Raw genomic sequence first — 19,130 nt, 5'->3', positions numbered from 1 at the left:
GATACCTGACCTTTCTGTGTGCGTTTCTTTCAGGCCTGTATTGTAGATGTAAGACAAATTCTGGAGGGCGAAAACATCCTCAGTGTTTGAATCCAATCATTATTTATTAAAGTACGTACAGAAAAGTTATGGAGAATGTCTGAGACATGTACATGTGAATCTCTACACAATTCTAACGTCGTTGTTATATATTTATTTATTTACACGTTTATTTTTCCCACAATTCCTTTTCTTTTCATCCTGTAAAAGCGTATGATTCGATGTCTCACGTGAACTCTCACTGCTTTTATTTTCTCCGTTTGCAAGTTTCTCCACACGATTCATGATTCAATGAATCATTTTCTCATCCTGATTTCCCCACGATTCATTTTTAAGGTGTCAATGCTTCACATGTGTATTTAAATGTCTTTCTTTATTAAACATTTCTTCCCTCACGGTTCCTTTCTTTTCACCTGTAGTGTGTGACTTTATGTTTCACATGATTTCTCACGTGAATCATTTCTTTTTCACATTTTCTGCCTGTGATTCACTGAATCATTTTCACATCCTGCTTTTTCCACATGATTCATTTCTTTTGATGAGTTAATGCTTGACATGTAAGGCATCTGTCTTTTATTTTTCCGTTTGTGATCTTTTTTTTCCACACGATTCATTTATTGATCGATTCGTTTTCATGACAGATTCCCACATGATTCGTTGGCATTTGTTTTTGGATTTGTATTTTTAAACGATTTCTTTTCATTGACTCACAAGGCGTTTTCTCTTCATTTTTCCCCCCAAACAATTCATTTATATTTGCAATTTAATATTAATTATTACATTTCAATTTAATATTTAATAATGCATGTCTGCTATTGGTTTCCACATGTGATTTTATTCCATGAATAATCTGTTTATTTTAGTCTATGTTGGTCACCTTTTTTTTTTTTTTTTTTCTCATCTATGGATGTCTGAAGGCAGCAAGGCCTAAGCGTCTTTGTTTAATCGCTACACCTAAATACGTCACCCTTCTTGGTGAGAGGGATAAAAAACAGGTCAAATGTTGCTTCTGGGATTTTAGATTACACTTAGACTTGACGGTACAATCGAATAAATCAAGAGAAAAAAAAGGTGCTGTGAATGAATTTCCTTGTGTGAGAGAACAAGATGGAGGATAAAACTGACCTTCATTCACAAGTGAAAGCACAAACAACACAACAAAACGTCTGAAACGATTGCTTGTAAAGTCTGGAACAGTGGTGTGTCCGTGCGTGCATGTGTGTGTGTGTGTGTGTGTGTGTGTGTATGTGTGTGGACAGCATTGACAGCTAGGCCTCGGTTTCGTCACCTAATCGCGCTGCGCTGTTCGTAACTCAGTAACGCACGACGTCATTAGGTTACTGATGGAGTAAAATGAATCGACGGTTATGTGCAGTGTTTCGGTACGATAGATGACACACTGTGTGCTCTGTTTAAAGTTGTGTGATGTGTGTGACCCCACAGACCTGCACTGTAACACACGCCGGTCATTGACCTGCTTTGTCCTGTAAAATATCTCTTCAAGTTGTACGTATAAGCTTCCGTGTATGAATTATAGACACTTAATATAGAGATTATACGTGTCTTTATTACACTGTGTGTGTGTGTGTGTGTGTGTGTGTGTGTGTGTGTAATATTTTTCTGCTGACAGTCTATAGCACAGTTGACTGAAATTGCAGGTCTTCGATATCCAGCAAAAGAATCAGATTTTTTTCAATTTAGTAAAATCAGTACTCAGTACTCAGCATCAAATTCAGCACAAACTCATAATATAAGACTTTCCAGAGCTACATAATCAAGTTTTATACTATTTTAAGGCGAGAATTAATCTAAATCATCTTTCATCCTTGCATCTTGTGTGTATGGTAATAACTACTGAATCAGAGCAAGCCTGAATATTTCGGACTTCTGAAGCGAATGCTAATGATACTAATTTATGCGAAGCGTTCCTGCTAATCAGAATCAGCATGATTAGCATAAAATGTGAAAAAAATCAGTAAAGGATTGTTAATAAATCTATCATATCAGACAGACAGCGTATTGTCCAGGAAATATGCATGGACTGGAATAAATACTGCAGCTATACTAAAGTCAGTACTCAGTAGTTAGTATGGGATTTAAACTCTATCAAATGAATGTAATATTTTCTTGATTTGGTTTCTTTTTTGGTATTTTAGGTATAAAATATGGACGAATTTATATCAGGTTTTTGGAGTTAAATGTAAATCACACGACTCTGATGTTTTGCAGAATCAGAACCAGTAATTAGTATGTAATTACATTCAACACTAATTACATATAAATGTTTGAATATCCTTTGTTTAATATGGAATATGAGTTAAAAAAAAATCTGTACTCAGTATTCAGAACAATCATACAATCAGTGAAAATGCACAATACAGGACTTTTTACATAGTGCAGTGTAAGATTTTTTTTAGCATTCAACAAGGCATGGATCATCAAATTTACATTTAAATAAAATCTAAATTCAGTATTAATTCCATTTCAGAGGCTTTCCATTGTCGATGACTAGTGTTTTTAGTTCTGTAGTAAAACATGGGATGGATGATTTATATCACAGGGCTCGCTGTGTTACATCCATCGGATCATGATGTGAGTGCATGTTTAACAGGATGCTGTGTTTTTCATGGATCGCTGTAAATCACATGATGTCTGGGAAAATCAGAATTTAAAAAAAAACATCATTTAGAACTTAAATCAGATTTTCGGTTTATTTTAGTTATTTATTTATTTTTCTTACTTTGTGTTACATCCAGTGACTTAAGAAATGAACAATCAGAAAAAAAATCCTTTTAGTATTATAATATAATTTAATTTTCTTGTCTTCCTAAAATATTTGTATAAATCTATAGCGTAGAGTTACACCGATCTAATGGTCATCATCATAAACATTTTTTTTTAAATGTCTTTTAAATGGAAATCACATGCAAATAATTTATCGCCTGAGATTTTTTAATACTCGCTACAGGATCAGTAGAAATGGACAAAAACAGATGAAGTCCAGTGAAATAACGAATATGAGTGGATTAAAATACCAGAATAAAGAACTCCTTGGTATCAGTGTACAATGTATGTCAGTATGGTGTAATAATCTTTCTTTTTATACTTTGAGTGTACATTTATATCACAGCACATGCGAGGTTACATGCAGTGAGTGATTTTATTTAAAAAATCAGAAGGGGATAAACAGATAATAGAATGCTTGCGATGCTGCGTCCAGTGAGACAAAGACTCTTTGACTTTGTGGTGATCAATAACAGGGCGAGCAGCCGAGCGTCGCCCACTGCAGCACCTCAAGCGAGCGAGATGTGACCTGAGAACTGTCAGTCATCTCTGAAAAGCTCAAAGAGAAAATAAATCTGTCTAAAGAAAAACTTGGACTTCTGAAGCTATGTGAAAGAAGAACTCATTTTAATTGAAAGTCCAGGAGCAAGTGCACTGATGTGTGTGTGTGTGTGTGTGTGTGTGTGTGTGTGTGTGTGTGTGTGTGTGTGTGTGTGTGTGTATTTTAAAGGTTCTTTATAATCTCTTTAACTTGACTCCCTTCTGAAAAGAATAACCTAAATAACATGAGCTCTAATAACCTACTAACCTATGTTTTGCTCCCTGATCACCTACGCCGTAGGTTTTTTCTTCTTTTAGTATCCTTTCATGAAATGGAAAATTGCAGCTGGGGAAAAAAATGATGGTAAAAATGCCAGAGAGAGGCTGGGACAGATTAGATGAGGAGTGCTTTTAAAGAGCGCAAGACCTGTGTACAGAATATTTCTTTTATTATCTATCTATCTATCTATCTATCTATCTATCTATCTATCTATCTATCTATCTATCTATTTCTCTCTCTCTCTCTCTCTCTCTCTCTCTCTCTCTCTATATATATATATATATATATATATATATATATATATATATATATATATATATATATATAATTATAGAATTATACGTCCATTTTTAAATGACAAAAACAGCTTGTTTTTAAAGAACAATTCAGAATTACTTTCAATATAATGACATGGTTTCTGTCATGTTATTACAATGATGACAGATATAAAAGAATTAAATAAATAAATAAATAAATAAAATAAAAGTTGTTACACCAAAACTCGTGCAAAATCTATTATTATAGAAGTTCAAACATATGGCAGTATTCCAGTGTCTACACACACACACACACACACACACACACACTGTTTTCACACCGGACAAATTCAGCGGAAATGAACAAGTCCGTTGTGCAACAGCTTAAGTGTGAAAGTGTCATGTGAAGTAAACAAACAAACAAACAATCAAAACATTTTAATGACAATAAAAAAGCATGGCTGTGCACTTAATCTAGCTGGGAATATGCAATAGGCTTCTTTGCACACCAGCACAATGGACATCTGGGTGCAGACAAGGGCTCAGTGTGCAAGAACTTGGCTCTCTTTGGCTCTCTTACTGATTTTTTTTTCTCAGAACAAAAAGGAATTTAGGTAAAAAAAAAAAAAAGTATTTACCTTTTCCAAAACAACATATTTAACTAAAGCAGGCAAACGTATAGCACTGCGGTGTAACATGAAATTGCAGCAAATGGACAGATGTATTTATTGTAAATTAAAGATTTAGTTTGAAAACCAGGTAAATATAGGAAAAGGTTTGAGAAATAGTTAAGCTGCATAAAGAGTATAGAACTGTGAACAACTGTCTTCACTCCTCAAACTGCTGATATTTCTGATAAGAAAGAAAAAAGAAATTTTCCGACATTTCTATATTTTCCCATTTTTTTATTTCAGCAATGCAGAACAAACTCAAACTCGTCAGCGTTCAATCCGTTTATTATGCTGATGAGAAATATTTTATAGTTCTTTCCAATAATCTTCATTTCCTTTCTAGAAACTCTACAAATTCAACTTTTTAATAACGGTTTTTATTTCTATTACAAAATCGCTACACATAACTATAGAATAAAATAATTACACTTCAGTATAATGTAACTTTTTTCTATTGTGGCTTTTTTTTCTTTTTTTTCTTTATTTATTTTTTATTTTGAGAAACTCTTTCCTTATTTCTTTGAAACAAATCTGGAGTAAACTTGCACGCACTTTGTACTTTTTTCCTTCCGATCCATAGAAAGTTTTAAAATGTTCTCGTCCTGCATCATGATTTGAGTTGTGCATAATTGTGAATAATTGTGAATAATCCACTCACCGTTTTCCGATCCCAGCCCGAGCGCTGAAGTCTCCTCGTCCGATTTGAGATGCTGCGGTTTAGCCTGTTTCCGTCGGGACATGATGAAGATGAAGGGAAGGATGAAGATGATGCGCTGCCACCCGGCCCCGCTTTTTGCACGCGCATCGGCGGCGGACGATCGGTGCAGGAAAAAATAGATAACAATAACAACAACCAAAAAAAAAAAAGAAAAAAAAAAACCTTCAGCAAAACAGTTAGGGGGGAAAAATGACGGAAAATTAGGCAAGGTTGCGGCTTCGCGCGCGAAAGTCCAGTATATAATTATGATAGTGAATAATGCATCGCGATTAACGGCGCTGCGCGAGGGGGGATTGGCCGAGCTCCAGCCGGATATGGAAATGAGGGACGGACTCGGCAATTAGCCGCTTCGCCCTCGAACTATCTGTCTCTCTCTCTGTGCGTGTGTGTGTGTGTCTGTGTGTGTGTGTGTGTTTGTGTGTGTGTGTGTTCTCTATCCTCCTCCTTCTCCTCCTCCTCTTCGCGCAGAGCTCCAAATCCCGTATTAACGCCCAGCACTCGGGGGGGTCTTCAGCACAGGAAGGTCAGCAGCTTCTTTTCCCTTTTTTGCCACGCGAGTGCCGGGAATTCGTCGCTTTCTTTGTTTATTTGCTTGCATACCGTGCGTGCGTCACGCGTTTGCGCAGCGTATTCCCCCGACAGCTGTTAACTTCGCGCGTCCATGTCGAGGACAACTTTGAACACCGTGCAATGGTTTGAAAGTGCGCTTCCAGTACATTCAGTGTCCAACGTGCTTCCTTAGCCGTCCTCGGGTCTTTCTAACAGCTCGGGTGTAGAATTTATTATCTAGAGACTTTGTAGCGTCCTCTTCATGCTCTGTCCAAAAAGTTATTCCCAAGTGCTGATTTAAATGAAATCAAACGAAAGCGCGTACTGTGTAACCTTGACTGATTTCTCGCGTGGGGTCTCAAAGTGTCAAGACTAAAAGAAACAATAAACAAATGTGCGAATAAAGTTTGCAGCATGCGCGCATATTAGGTCTTGAAGCTGTAATTCTTAAAAAAGGATGAAAGTATAGAAGCTGAAGCAGCAGCGCTCGGTCCTGAAGCGCGCCCTCGATCCCGGTAACGCGCTCAGATCAAAGCTTCTTTGAATGTCGTTCGCTTCCAGTTTTTTTTTTTTTCGCGTGTAAATAAGAAAAGAAAGTCGGGCGAACATTCGTCTGTTTGGCTCGTTTCCGCGTGTTTGGGCGCAGCAGCGAGGAAAACTTGTGCGTGCGCGTACAGCAGGGCTGGTTGCCGTCGCCGCTTGCGCCCCGTAGTTCCGCGTGTGGAGGCTGCGTGGCGCGGGAGAGGGAGTTTAAACCCCCCTCCTCCCCTCCCCACCCCGCAGGGCTTTAAGTTCTGCCCATTGCGCTTAGCGACCGCTAGGATGTAGCCTACCGCGCCGTTTTCTTTTTTCCATTGGCACCGTTTTTTTCCGCCGGGTGCGTAAAGTAAATAAAAGGGCCGACCGCCAACCCAGGCGCTCGTTTTTATCTTTTTTTTATTATTATAATTAAGTATCACAGTTGGGGTAAGAGCAGAGTTGCGCTTTTAATTAAAAATCAAAGGTTTTTATTTAATTATTCCAAAATATATAAAACACTCTACTACTGTTGTTATAATCGAATAATTCAGGAATTAGTTTAAAATCAAATCTCATGTTGTTAAACCATAAGTGCAATTTGTTCAGTTCTAAAGCCTGTGTATGTGTGTCATTGTAGTCCATTTGGTTATATACAGCTATATGTTTAAACGTATGTGCATTAAAAATGCCACTGCAGCCTGTAGGTTAACGTCCCCTTTCTTGCGCCACTGAGGAAATAGACATGGCCGCATTGTGAATTGTTGCCAGAGGAAATGTCTCTCTTTTTTAGGATGGAAAAAAGTTCATTTGCGTTCAAATGTTGACCTGCTGAAGGAGGGAGATGAGTGGTGGGAGGAGGAAGAGTATGGGGGTCTTGAATTTGACTTAATCAGCACAAGAAAAGAGCACGGCGTTTGCATTCTTGTACAAGAATATTTTCAATCGGTCTGATCAAAATCCAGAAAATCTGTGTATGTTGTATGTAATAAATAAACAAAGACGAAGGTCATTTGTTCATATCGGATCAGTTGGATGTTTTTTTAATATCCCAGGTTTAGGCTACGAAATCTAACTAATGTGTGCGTGTGTGTGTGTAAGTATAATATATATATATATATATATATATATATATATATATATATATATATATATATATATATATATATACCCTAATAATAAAACATGTTTAAAAACGTGCATTTAATTACTTATACGTAAATGTGAGATACAGAGAGAGAGAGAGAGAGAGAGAGAGAGAGAGAGAGAGAGAGAGCACTCTTCTACTATTATGGTTCTTTTCTTTATAATCTATTTATTGTAATTCGGTTCTGTATAAAATAAATCACTGGACCAAACGCTGTTGTCAAAAAAGAAATGAGAAAAGATCAAGTGCAGATCTTGCATGTTACACACACACACACACACGCGCGCACTCACGCACGCACGCACGTTATGTGATCGCGCGGCGCGTGCATGCAGGAATCACTGTGTCCTTTAGCTCTCTGGCTATTTGTCGTCTGGGATGTACAAAAAAGTGACAGTTTTTCCTTGACAGCAAGGTCATTGCGTGTGCAAACTTTTCCCCCATCCATCCTCCACCTCCATCACCCCCTTCTAGAAGTTTATGTCCATTATTATCATCTGGTATTAATAGATGCAGCCCCGGGAAGACAAGAAAAAAGGGGGAAAAAATCAGCTATTGATAATTGCAAGGAGTAGATACCCCAGCTCGTGTATCGATCGCCTTGTCCCTCTACCTCTCTGCTATAGAGAGATAAGGAGGCTCTCTCTTTAGTGCAATATAATTTCTTTTGACCTATCTGCTTGCTACAGGCTTATGATGAATAGCTGGAGTGGCTAAAGTCCGTTATCAAGGAAACTTACCCCTTGATATAATATTGATTCTTTATAACGAGCTCGAGAGGCAAAAAAAAAAGAAAAGAAAAAAAATATCAAGCTGTCCATTTGGTCATCGTCATCATCAATATCATCACAAAGGGATCTGTTCAGAGCCTCTTTGTAATCTTCTCTCTCATCTGTATGTTGCTGATGATGAAAGGAGAAGAAGAGGACAGCAGACTGATGGAGTCCGACTGTTAAACCACACTGAAAAATGGCGACCTAAGAAGTTTAGCCGCTAATTGAAATTAAAATAATTTCTTGCATATTTCTATTCTGACATTAATATAATATATTTTGGATGTCGGATGTGACGTATTTATTTTACATTAAATTCACCTTTAAAAAAATTAAGTAACCCCCCATAAAAAATCTTCCAGTTACAAACGTATAATTTTTGAAGTCCAAATTTTGCTTTTATAATACGTCTTAATTTTTTTTTAATTATTCAATCAATCTGTAATTATTATTATTATTTAAAAAAAAGATTTGAACTCGCAAAACATTTGGCTAAAACACTAAGACGATTAGTGACGTCATAATTCTTTCATTACGGACCAGTAAACAGACAGATTGATTCAAATATATAAATATTTAAGATATTTAAGACGGTTTTCTACAAAGAGGGAATGATTTTTTTTAAAGAAAATAATCTTTGATTCATTTATACCTGAAAGCAACTGTAGACAAACAAATAAACAATTAAATAGATAAATAAATAAAAAAAATAATTAAATAAATAAATAAATAAATAAATGCAGAAAGGCTGCCATAGATATTCTCTCTCTCTCTCTCTCTCTCTCTCTCTCTCTCTCTCTCTCTCTCTCTCTCCCTCCCTCCCTCCCTCCCTCTTATCCTTAGCAAATGAACAATTAGCCCACTGCCTCACAACATTTAGACCTGGCTTGCTAAAAAAGGAGGGCGCTACAGAGCACGCCATGTCCCAATCCGCGTACTAGTGTACTAAAAAGTATAGGAAGTAGTACACTAATTGTTGAAATTATTTTTACTGTTAATAGTACTTGCTTTTTTTTTCTTTTCTTTTCTTTTAACGAAATAATAAACAAAAAAAAACTAAATGGTGCCATGTCTACTCCCTACGACCTGCATATGAGTCTACAATCACCTGTGAACAGAATAAAGAGTTAACAATGACTTCATGACCTCATCCATCATGATCACTCATTTTAGTTTAGGGTTTTAATTGAGTAAAATGTGTCAGAATTGATAAATAGCAAGGAATTTCAGTTTCTAATGACTGTGAGTGATATCATTTTTTATAATGACCCTTTATCCTTTTTAGGCTACAACAATGAACAGATCAGATCCAATGATGCATAGAAGAGTGAGTTCTTACATATTTTACTTACTAAAACAGACACACACACAAACACACACACACACACACACACACACACACACACACACACACACACACACACACACACACACACACATGAGCCAGACTCCAGACTCACTGTGTGTGGGTGTGCATATTTGTTGTTGTAATGGTGAGATGTGATGGTTCGTTCGTTTGTATCACAGTACAATTATTAATTTTAAATTAATCACAATTATATTTTTCCAACTGTTTTAAATATATATGTATATATATATATATATATATATATATATATATATATATATATATATATATATATATATATATATATACATATATATGTTGTTGATTTCTTGTTGTTGTTGTCGTTGAAAGCTTTATATCAAACATTTAGGGTGTGTGTATTTCCATTCCTTATATATGTTTTCATTAGTGTTAGAAGACCATTAGGCTAATGCAATACACACACGACACACCACACTGTGTTCTGTTGCAGCTTTCCATCAGCAGTCTGATAAAAGACACAGAACTAATCACATACAAATTCACACACACACACACACACACACACACACACACACACACACACACACACACACACACACACACACAAACCATATTGGATGAGAATATAACAACGCATTCAGAAACAGTGACAGACAGATACGCACACATACACACACACACACACACACATAGACAAGTATAGAGATGATTACTGTACTTGCATGGAAGTCTTCAAACACACACACACACACACACACACACACACACACACCTGTTGCCAAGTTTGTAATAGAGAACAACATGCATAAATAATAAGGCTTGTATCCGGGACTGGGCTAAGTGGCAGCTGCGTGTGTTTATCACTGGAGAGTGTTTGCTCTTCCTTGTAATGAACACAGCTTCATTTTATAGACTCGTGACTTCAACACGCACTCGCATACAAACCGTTATGACAAATCGCCCCACCGTTACACTAAACACGCGACGACGCACGTCATTTTACTTGCTCCAGACGCACGTGCGTACCGAGCAAAATGATTGAGACGTCATTGAGAAGAATCAGATCTCTTACTGCAATGTCATTAGCAGCTCGGTTTTAATTAGAATTCGCAATGCAAGTGGACATGAAGCTTTAAAAAACGTGTCAAGTGTGTTAAAGGTCATGGCGGAGAAAATAAGTGGCAAAGTGATAAAGTGTGGAGGAGACGAGTCATTAGTGCCCTCGTGGACCTGTATAAAGCAGTACTACTTACTACTGATGTCGCTTGTGGGCGTGGCCTGTTCAATTCCAGTACCATGTTATGTTAGCAGCTATAATGGTTTTAAATGTGAAAAAAGTCATAAAGGAATTCCTCAGGTCGATCATAAAGGAATCAGGATGGGTCTGAGAAATTACTTAAGGCAATCTTTACTTGTCGCTTTTGTGCACCAGTTCTAATATGCATCTAATTAAGAAATTGCAAACGTTGCTTAATGGGCTGCCACTTTGTCACTTGCTTTAACAAGAATAATGTGATTTGATTTTAAAACTATTGGAAAATAAATCACCTACAGACCAATCAGAATCGAGAATTTAAGGTAGCTTACGTTAACTAGAGTTTAACTCCAGCTGTCACCAAGCAGAACCTGACATGGAGACTAAGTTAAAAAAAAAATTCCAAACCTAAACCTGATACCTGGAACCCAACTGCGTCCTTGTACTCAAACACACACTTCTTTCAACCTGCTCGGTAAAAACAGGACAGGACCATACCTAGACACAAACATGGTATTTGGGGTCTCAGGCTCTCATGCTCTCATACACACCTGTATTATGATTTGAATGAAGTAAACATCATGGCCGTGCTCTGTCATTTACAGAGGACACATACACTAATAGGAGTTCTAATGTAAAAGGAAAAGGTAGACCTGACCATAATTCATCGAGCAGTAACCGAATGACGGATGTAAGCGTAGCTGATCCACTTGGGTTTAATGTTCTTAATGCTTCTTGGAAGTGCAGAGGAGGACATGTAGAAACACTCACTCTGCCTCGCTCTGACTCGGACTCTGTCCTGCCATCACCTTTTAATCTCATTCAGACATCCGATTACACGCCAAACTGTGCTGGCATGACCTAGGAGTGGGGATATCATGATATAGGATATATAAAGTTGATTGTTGATTATATTACAAATGACATAATAATAATAATAATAATAATAATAATAATAATAATAATAATAATAATAATAATAATAATAATGCCAATGAAACTCATTTTTCTCAACAGAAAAACATTTTTTAATTTACCACATGGGTTGCCAGATGTGTACATAAAAGAAAATACAGTATTACTAAATAAGTAAATATATTTTATTTACAGTAGTCCTTTAATGTGATTGGTTAATTTACCTTAAAAATATAACTATAACCAATTTCTACTGTTTAAATTTAAATAGAAATATCAATTTGTTTTCCAAACAGTGATTTAATCAAAATTATTCTATATATAATATTAAACTCCCAACCCGGAAAACAAAACCAATTATACAGGACTTGCAACTAATCCTGTCCTTTATATTTCATTATATTTATACAAAATCATTTATAAAAAAAAAAAAACACTTAAAATTATTGTAATAAATAACTGTCAGGTTTATTATTCAGGAGCTGAGTTTAAATCAATTTCCAAAAAGAAAAAAAGAAAGAAAAACAAAGCATTCAGCCTTGGAGTTTGGACGATGCTGTGCAGCACCACAGGGATCAGCGTGTTGCATAACTAGCTAAAAAAAGAATACAAATTACCCAGTTCAGTCCTTGGCATGGGTGCAGCCTGTCCACATCAGGCCTACTGTCTCTCTCTCACACACACACACATATGCCCCTTTTCCACCAAAAAGAACCGGGTGCTGGTTCAGAGCTAGCACTGGTGCTGGTTCAAAGTTGGTTCCACTGGCGAACCTTCTAAGAACCGGTTTGCCTTTCCACCGGCTAGAGAGCCATCACAGAGCCGAGTCTGACGTCACTGTATACGTGTCACGTGTGCCAGCAACGTTAGCGCAGCAGAGGCAAACACAAACACATCAACAATGGCGGATGTTGCTTTACTGTTAATGCTCATGGCTTTGCGAACCTACATTAGCATCCAAACGTGGCGAATCCAACGTGTACATGCAGCTCCATGTAATCTGTATAAACGGAGGTTGTAATCGAGAAAGTACATAACGTTATTTTATTTTATTATATTAACACAGAAAAGAGTTAGCCTTAGCATGTAGCTACCTACTATCATGTGTGCTGATAATATATCATCTCGCGGTAAAGTAAAAGTGTATTAAACATTAGAATACTTAAGGTAAATTATCAAATGTGCTAACAGTAGCTCCGCCCCCAGCAACCTGACACAAGCGGTTCTTAAGTCTAGACCAGCAACGTTTTGGTGCTACTTAAGAACCACTTTTCCTGGTTCAGAGCCGGTGCTTTGGCTGTCGAAAAAAAGAGAACTGGTTCTAAATTAGGCTCTGGCTCCGAACCAGCACTCAAACTGCCTCGGTGGAAAAGGGGCAATACACACACAGACGAAATGAAAGCAGTGCGGTGTACATACGCAGAAGTCGTATGCGAGAGATCATTGCTTCAGCTCAGGTTTGCCGTGTGCTTCATCGCAGATCTGTGCAAACGTAATGCCTCTTTCTAAGAATGGAGAGCGGAAACACAGAGCTCGGACTCGACACTACTTAAGCTCATTGAAATTCCCTGAGAGGTACATCGAGCTCCTCAAGCTGTGACACTGTATATGTTGTAGATCTGACACAGGAGCTCTGATCTTATCTTCAGCACTGAGCCCAGGGCAGGACATAAGACGACCGAGTCGGTTTCGAGGCGCTCGTATAGCAGAGTCAGGTGATTGCGTTTGGTGATCTGTGCTGCCTAAAGTTATCTTTGGGTTGGAAATGGTGGTGGTGGTGGTGGTGGAGAGGTAAATGGTGTCCATTATGAACAATGTCTTTCTGGAGATTCTAATGTAAGGCAATCAATTTGTTTGAGACACCGCTTTAAAAAAGGACGTTGACTTGAAGCAACTTTACAGAAGCAAAATTGAGGAACAATCCTTGAGAGGAACCTTCAGAGAAACTTTGAAAGGAATCTTCAGAATCAAAAAGCAGGCTCTTTATTATGACATTAAATCACAAGCTTGGTAATATTTTAAGCTTGCATACTCTTTTTTGTTTCTCCAATCCTGCAAGTGGCACTAATCATTTCTGGTTGGTGCCACGTTACACCCATCAGCCAGCTCCACCCTCTATGACGTGAAACTTCAATCAGCTACTGTACTCATGCCGCATCACAGGGAAAAGCTAAATACATGGAAGACGCCACGTTCTGCTCTCTTCCGCATATGCAATCTCACACACAAACCCTGATTGGCTAGTGTTGCTGTGATTGACAGAGAGAGAGTCTGTGAGTCTGTCTGTCTGTCTGTTTGTCTGTCCATAGCCTGAAACCTAGAGATACAATTCAGCCCCTTTTCATTCAAAGGTCAAAGTGGCACAAACTTTTGCACTCAGCTGTGCCTATATAATAAAGAAAGAAACATGTAATGTAGCTTTAATGCACACAAAAATGTGTGTGTGTGTGGTGTGTGTGTGTGTGTGTGTGTGTGTGTGTGTGTGTGATTATGAGGCAAAGAATAATTGTACTCTATCACATAAGGTTTATTTCTTTTTCGTATTTTTTAAAAAAGCCAACTCCTCATCACACATTATACTTTCTAATCATGTTATATTTCTTATATTAGCATTTTAAATGATTCTATACAACAAAGAAAAAAAAACCTCAAGCGTTTAGACTCTTCACACTTCCCACAAATCCCCTGTGCTGCTCAAAAACTGGAGGTTTTTAATATGGAAATTTTTGCAAATATCTATTTGAATGTGTCTGAGTTTATGTCTGTGCCAAAAAAAAAAAAAAAAAAAGCGTATTGAAAACAAAGCCAATTTAAAAAAGAAAAAGCAGTGGACTAGATACACAGCTCTATGTGAAAAAAAGAATTTACATGATAATGAGCTTGGGATAATTAAAGCGAGGTGGTGTGTATGAATCAGAAGGCTTATTAAGATGATAAAACTGAGCAGCAGGTTTTGGCGAAAGACCGAGCGGCGTTTTGCATAAGGAGCTGTCACGTTCCTCGACTTGTTGAATTCGTGAGTGTGTGTGTATATGTGTGTGTGTATATGTGAGTGTGTGTGTATATATGTGTGTATATATTTGTGTGTATGAGTGTGCGCACATATGAGTGTGTTTATATGTGTGTGTATGTGTGTGTATATGTGTGTGCGTGCATATGTGTATGTGTGTATGTGTGTGTACGTGTATGTGTGTGTATATGTGAATTTGTATGTGTGTGCGTGTACTTTGCATTCAACTGCTGAACTGCATAACAAAAACAGTCATATACATACATTTATTATTATTATTATTATTATTATTATTATTATTATTATCAATAATCTATAATTTAATTATTGCTTGACTGATTGATTGATCGGCACACATAGGTATGTGCAATAAAGTAGATATTTATAAAAACATGAATACAAAATGTAAGAAAAAAGGAGCATTAAAAATCAAATGAGACACATGTAATAAATTTTAACGTGCATGAGATCTTTTAAATATCCAAATGATTTCTGTGTTTATTCTGTATGTCACATTAAAGCATGCCACATTATACATAAATATATAATAGCTAATGAATTAAAAAAAATCATTTCAGTGTAGAAGGCAAGGAAAGAAGGAAAATAGAAGCAAAAAGTGATACTGCTGTGTGACTCCATAACATCATCCTGCCCTGGATTAGTTTCCAGTAACAGTAGTGTTTTATTACTCTGATCCCACAGCAGCCATGTTTAATACAAATCACTGTAGGTTTTTATCCATTTATATTTACATGTAATGCTGTGAAACTTAAATATCGGGAAAACTTATACACCGGGGTCGAAATAATAATCTCTCTCATCCTCCTTGTAGAGCTTTATGGAAACGTGAAGAGATGAAACAGCTGTTTAATCAGGTATGTGATGTGAGGTCATGTGGTGCTTAACATGTGTGTACGAGTGTGTGTACGATTCTGGCCAAATGCCAAGGTATTTGAGGTAAAGCACCTCTTTTGCTGAGAGGTAATTGCAGCCCGGTAGCTTCTGATTGCCAGGATGTTGTCTCTGGGAACACGTCCCAGCATTCTCAGCTCTCCAGCCCCTGATTACACATCAACTTATTGATTTGATGAGGCCAAGACATTTGCTAATAATTGCTCTCATAGCGTCGCTTAATCTTTGTTGTGATTAAAGCCGCAATCTGAGTAGCATTTTTTTTCCCTCGATTCACTACAGGTCATGTCCGCTTATAGTTCTTTTGTCATTTTGTAAAATGCAGAAATAAAGAAAATGTGCACTAACAAGACTTGATTCAAGGACAATACCCATCATGCACTGCAAACCTACTTAGTGAATATACCAAAGTTAGCTAGAACCAAAGCAAAGTTGCTAATTAATCAGATATTTTGTGACATTATAGTCATGCTTATCATGTTGAACATCAATAAACAGTGTGCTAGTCACTAAGCAGGTCATTATCATTAAATAGGCACATCATAGCTAAGATAAGAGACTCAAAGTTTGGACTGTTTGCTAGCGATTGCCTCAAACCACATGCATTTTTATGATTTCTGGATCCTATGTGATGGAAATTTGCAACTCTTAGCTTCATTTCCTGCCCAATTTAAGATGCTAACAGAATCTCAGCTATTTTGTGAAACATACAATGCAAGAATGAAGAAAATTTGCTCTAAAAAGACTAGTTAGCTAGCAGTGGCACCTGAAACATTTATCTCTGGACTTTAGTGAATTTAAGATTCATGTGCAGCTTAGCTTTAGGTAATCACACATGCTAATCACTAATCAAATATAAAAATAGCATGTGCTAGCAGCTAAACAAGTAATTAGTTCTAAACAAGCAGATCATAGGTACTAAATTCAGACCATATTTAACTCATGCCACTGCAAGCCATGAAGCAACTATAGCTATGGGAAACCATTATGTTGAAGTAAATATAGCTGAATTATCTGAAACATTAGATTAGCATCAAAGGTTCATCAACTTTATTTTGAATTTAAATTCATATGTTTAATTTTATGTTAAGCATAATTAGCAAAATATATCTTGGGAGATTTAGCATTATACGAGAATATCAAATTAAACCAAAGTGAAGCAAAATTGTAATATTTTTGTCAGGACCAGAATTTTGGAGGTTGGGGTCAGAGTGCAGGGTCAGCCATAACACAGCACCCCTGGACCTGAGAGGGTAGGGGCCTTGCTCAAGGGCCCAACAATAGCAGCATTTAACCACTTAAGCCACCACTGTCCACTGGAGAAAAAGACAGACAGAGGTTTTAAAATCATAAAATAAACAAACTCAGGTGAACACTAGGGGAAAAACTGAGCAACTAAATTACAAAACAAGCCATCATGTCCAAGCCATCACGACAATCTCAAACCACGTGCTCTTTTATGATTTATAGATCTTTTTGTTTTTCAAAAAAACAAAATGCTACAATGCTAAAACATGCTACAATTCAGCACATTTCAGTTAGATTTAGGATTTAACATCAAACATCAGAAACCAATGTTTCCTAAACAACTCTGTTATTCTTAAACTGTTATCAGGTCGGTGTCTGTCAGTAGATTTCCATTCAGACAAACTTTTATGTATGCTAACAATGCTAATTGTTTTCTGTTTTATGATTGCTAAGCAGAATTATCTTGCTAATTGAGCAAGTGATGTTAATTTGCTAATTCAATGTGTAATATTAATGCTGCTGTACAATGCATGCTAATTGCTAATTAGCTAAACATAGCATTTTAGCTGATAATTAGCATTAAACTGATACATCATACTGTAGTTAACTACCAAAGTAGCTCATGTTTCAAGCCAAGATTTCCAGATCTCATATTTTAGTAATAAAAGACTTCTTTAAAGAAGTCAGGAGACACTTTTTAGCTTTAGCACACTAGCTTTCTTACCCGTACAGCACATCTGTAGTCTCTCGCAGCAGTGTGAGGAATCACTCCATCACAAAGCTGATACACACTTTAAAAAAAAAGAATTACAGCCCTTACTAAAAGCCCATTACCTGGTATAATCAGACGAAATGATTTTTGTTAAATATGATCATAAATCATTGGGCGGATCAATAGGCCACGGACCACCTGCTAGCGGCTGATAACGTATCAATCAATATTTAGTATTTAGATCTGGACTGATGCTCAGCGGAGGGGGACGGAAGGGTCACTTTAACCAGGAAGAAATATTAGCACTGATAAAAGAGGACGGGAGAAATAAATAAGGGGATAAAAAGGAGCATTAGCATGCTAAAGCCGCTCCTCATATCTGTCAGAGATCAGCGCCGGGTCGGGCTGTGATTAAACGGCTGTTTGAATACGTACAGACTCGTACATTTTACTTTCTGATCTTCTTTCTTTTCTTATTGTGAGAAGAAAATATCTAAAAAAAAAAAGACATAAGATAATTGTTAATTAGAATGACTCAAAAAAATGAATTGTATGACTTTATTGGCACAAAATCCAACTGTAATCATCAGATTTGTATCATTTTTCTTTTTTTTTTTTTTTATCTTAGAATGATAAAAATGCTCAAATGCACTAAGGCTGCTGCATATAAACCAGCAAATGAGATTTAACAGGCTTTTTTAAATTTGGTTAAGAAATACAAACAAACAAATAAATAAATATTTGTCACAATATTAGTTCTTTAACTGTCTAAATAAAAAAATAATATAAAGGATTTAAGCAATAAAAATAGATTATATATTAGAAAGAAAGAATATAAAATATAGAATTTAATAAAAATGTCATAAAATTAATAGCGATTACAGATTCATTCTCATAATAAAAATATGTTACATAATATCTGATTCAAAATAGAAATTTATGATTTATAATACTTTTTCTTTTCTTTATAAAAATGATATGATAAATAAACATTTTAAAATGTAAATAACAATTTTTCCAGATAAAAATGAGTTCATAAAAAAAAAAATAAAAATCATCAATTTCAATCAGGAGTTTTAATTGCATGCTTAATGCTTTTATCGCTCTCCGCTCAAAAAGAGCTCTTAACATCTTCATATGTTTTCCTTCATGAACAGATTAAAGCAGATGAATACAGACGTCATATTGAGGTGTGGATGATGACACTGAGCTGATGGACAGTGGATCTGAAAGTCCTCACCTGAGCGGCTTCTTCCTCAGATTTAATCCTATTAATCACATTACAGCATTAACTCAACAGGAAACGCCTGTGGTGAAAAGTTAGCCGTGGTTTTACACGGAAAGTGGCGGTTTCCTCAAAACAACAAAATTCTGTCTAAAACATTGACTCAGATGGGATGAGCCTGTAGCGAGAAAGAAAAGGAAACATTTAACTCAAGTAATATTGTGTGAAATGAACTTCAAATATTAGATC

General features: G+C 36.5%; 1 protein-coding gene and 1 long non-coding RNA gene across 2 annotated transcripts in view; one reads left to right on the top strand and one right to left on the bottom strand.

Moving 5' to 3' along the window:
- sall3a (spalt-like transcription factor 3a) overlaps positions 1–6,546 on the bottom strand; it is an 18,975-nt gene extending 12,429 nt beyond the window's left edge. The window contains exon 1 of the mRNA XM_060874066.1: positions 5,230–6,546. Within this exon, the coding sequence (XP_060730049.1) occupies positions 5,230–5,311 (82 nt within the window). The 5' untranslated portion in view covers positions 5,312–6,546. The remainder of the gene's footprint in view (positions 1–5,229) is intronic.
- LOC132848408 (uncharacterized) lies at positions 5,683–19,130 on the top strand. The gene is made up of 4 exons (XR_009648733.1): positions 5,683–5,812; positions 9,560–9,601; positions 15,617–15,659; positions 18,814–19,130. It is a non-coding gene; the product is annotated as an uncharacterized LOC132848408 (long non-coding RNA).

Source organism: Tachysurus vachellii, chromosome 1 (assembly GCF_030014155.1).
Source record: "Tachysurus vachellii isolate PV-2020 chromosome 1, HZAU_Pvac_v1, whole genome shotgun sequence".
Taxonomy (NCBI): domain Eukaryota; kingdom Metazoa; phylum Chordata; class Actinopteri; order Siluriformes; family Bagridae; genus Tachysurus; species Tachysurus vachellii.
Note: the sequence above shows the minus strand (reverse complement) of the source record. Positions and strands in the feature narration are given on the sequence as shown.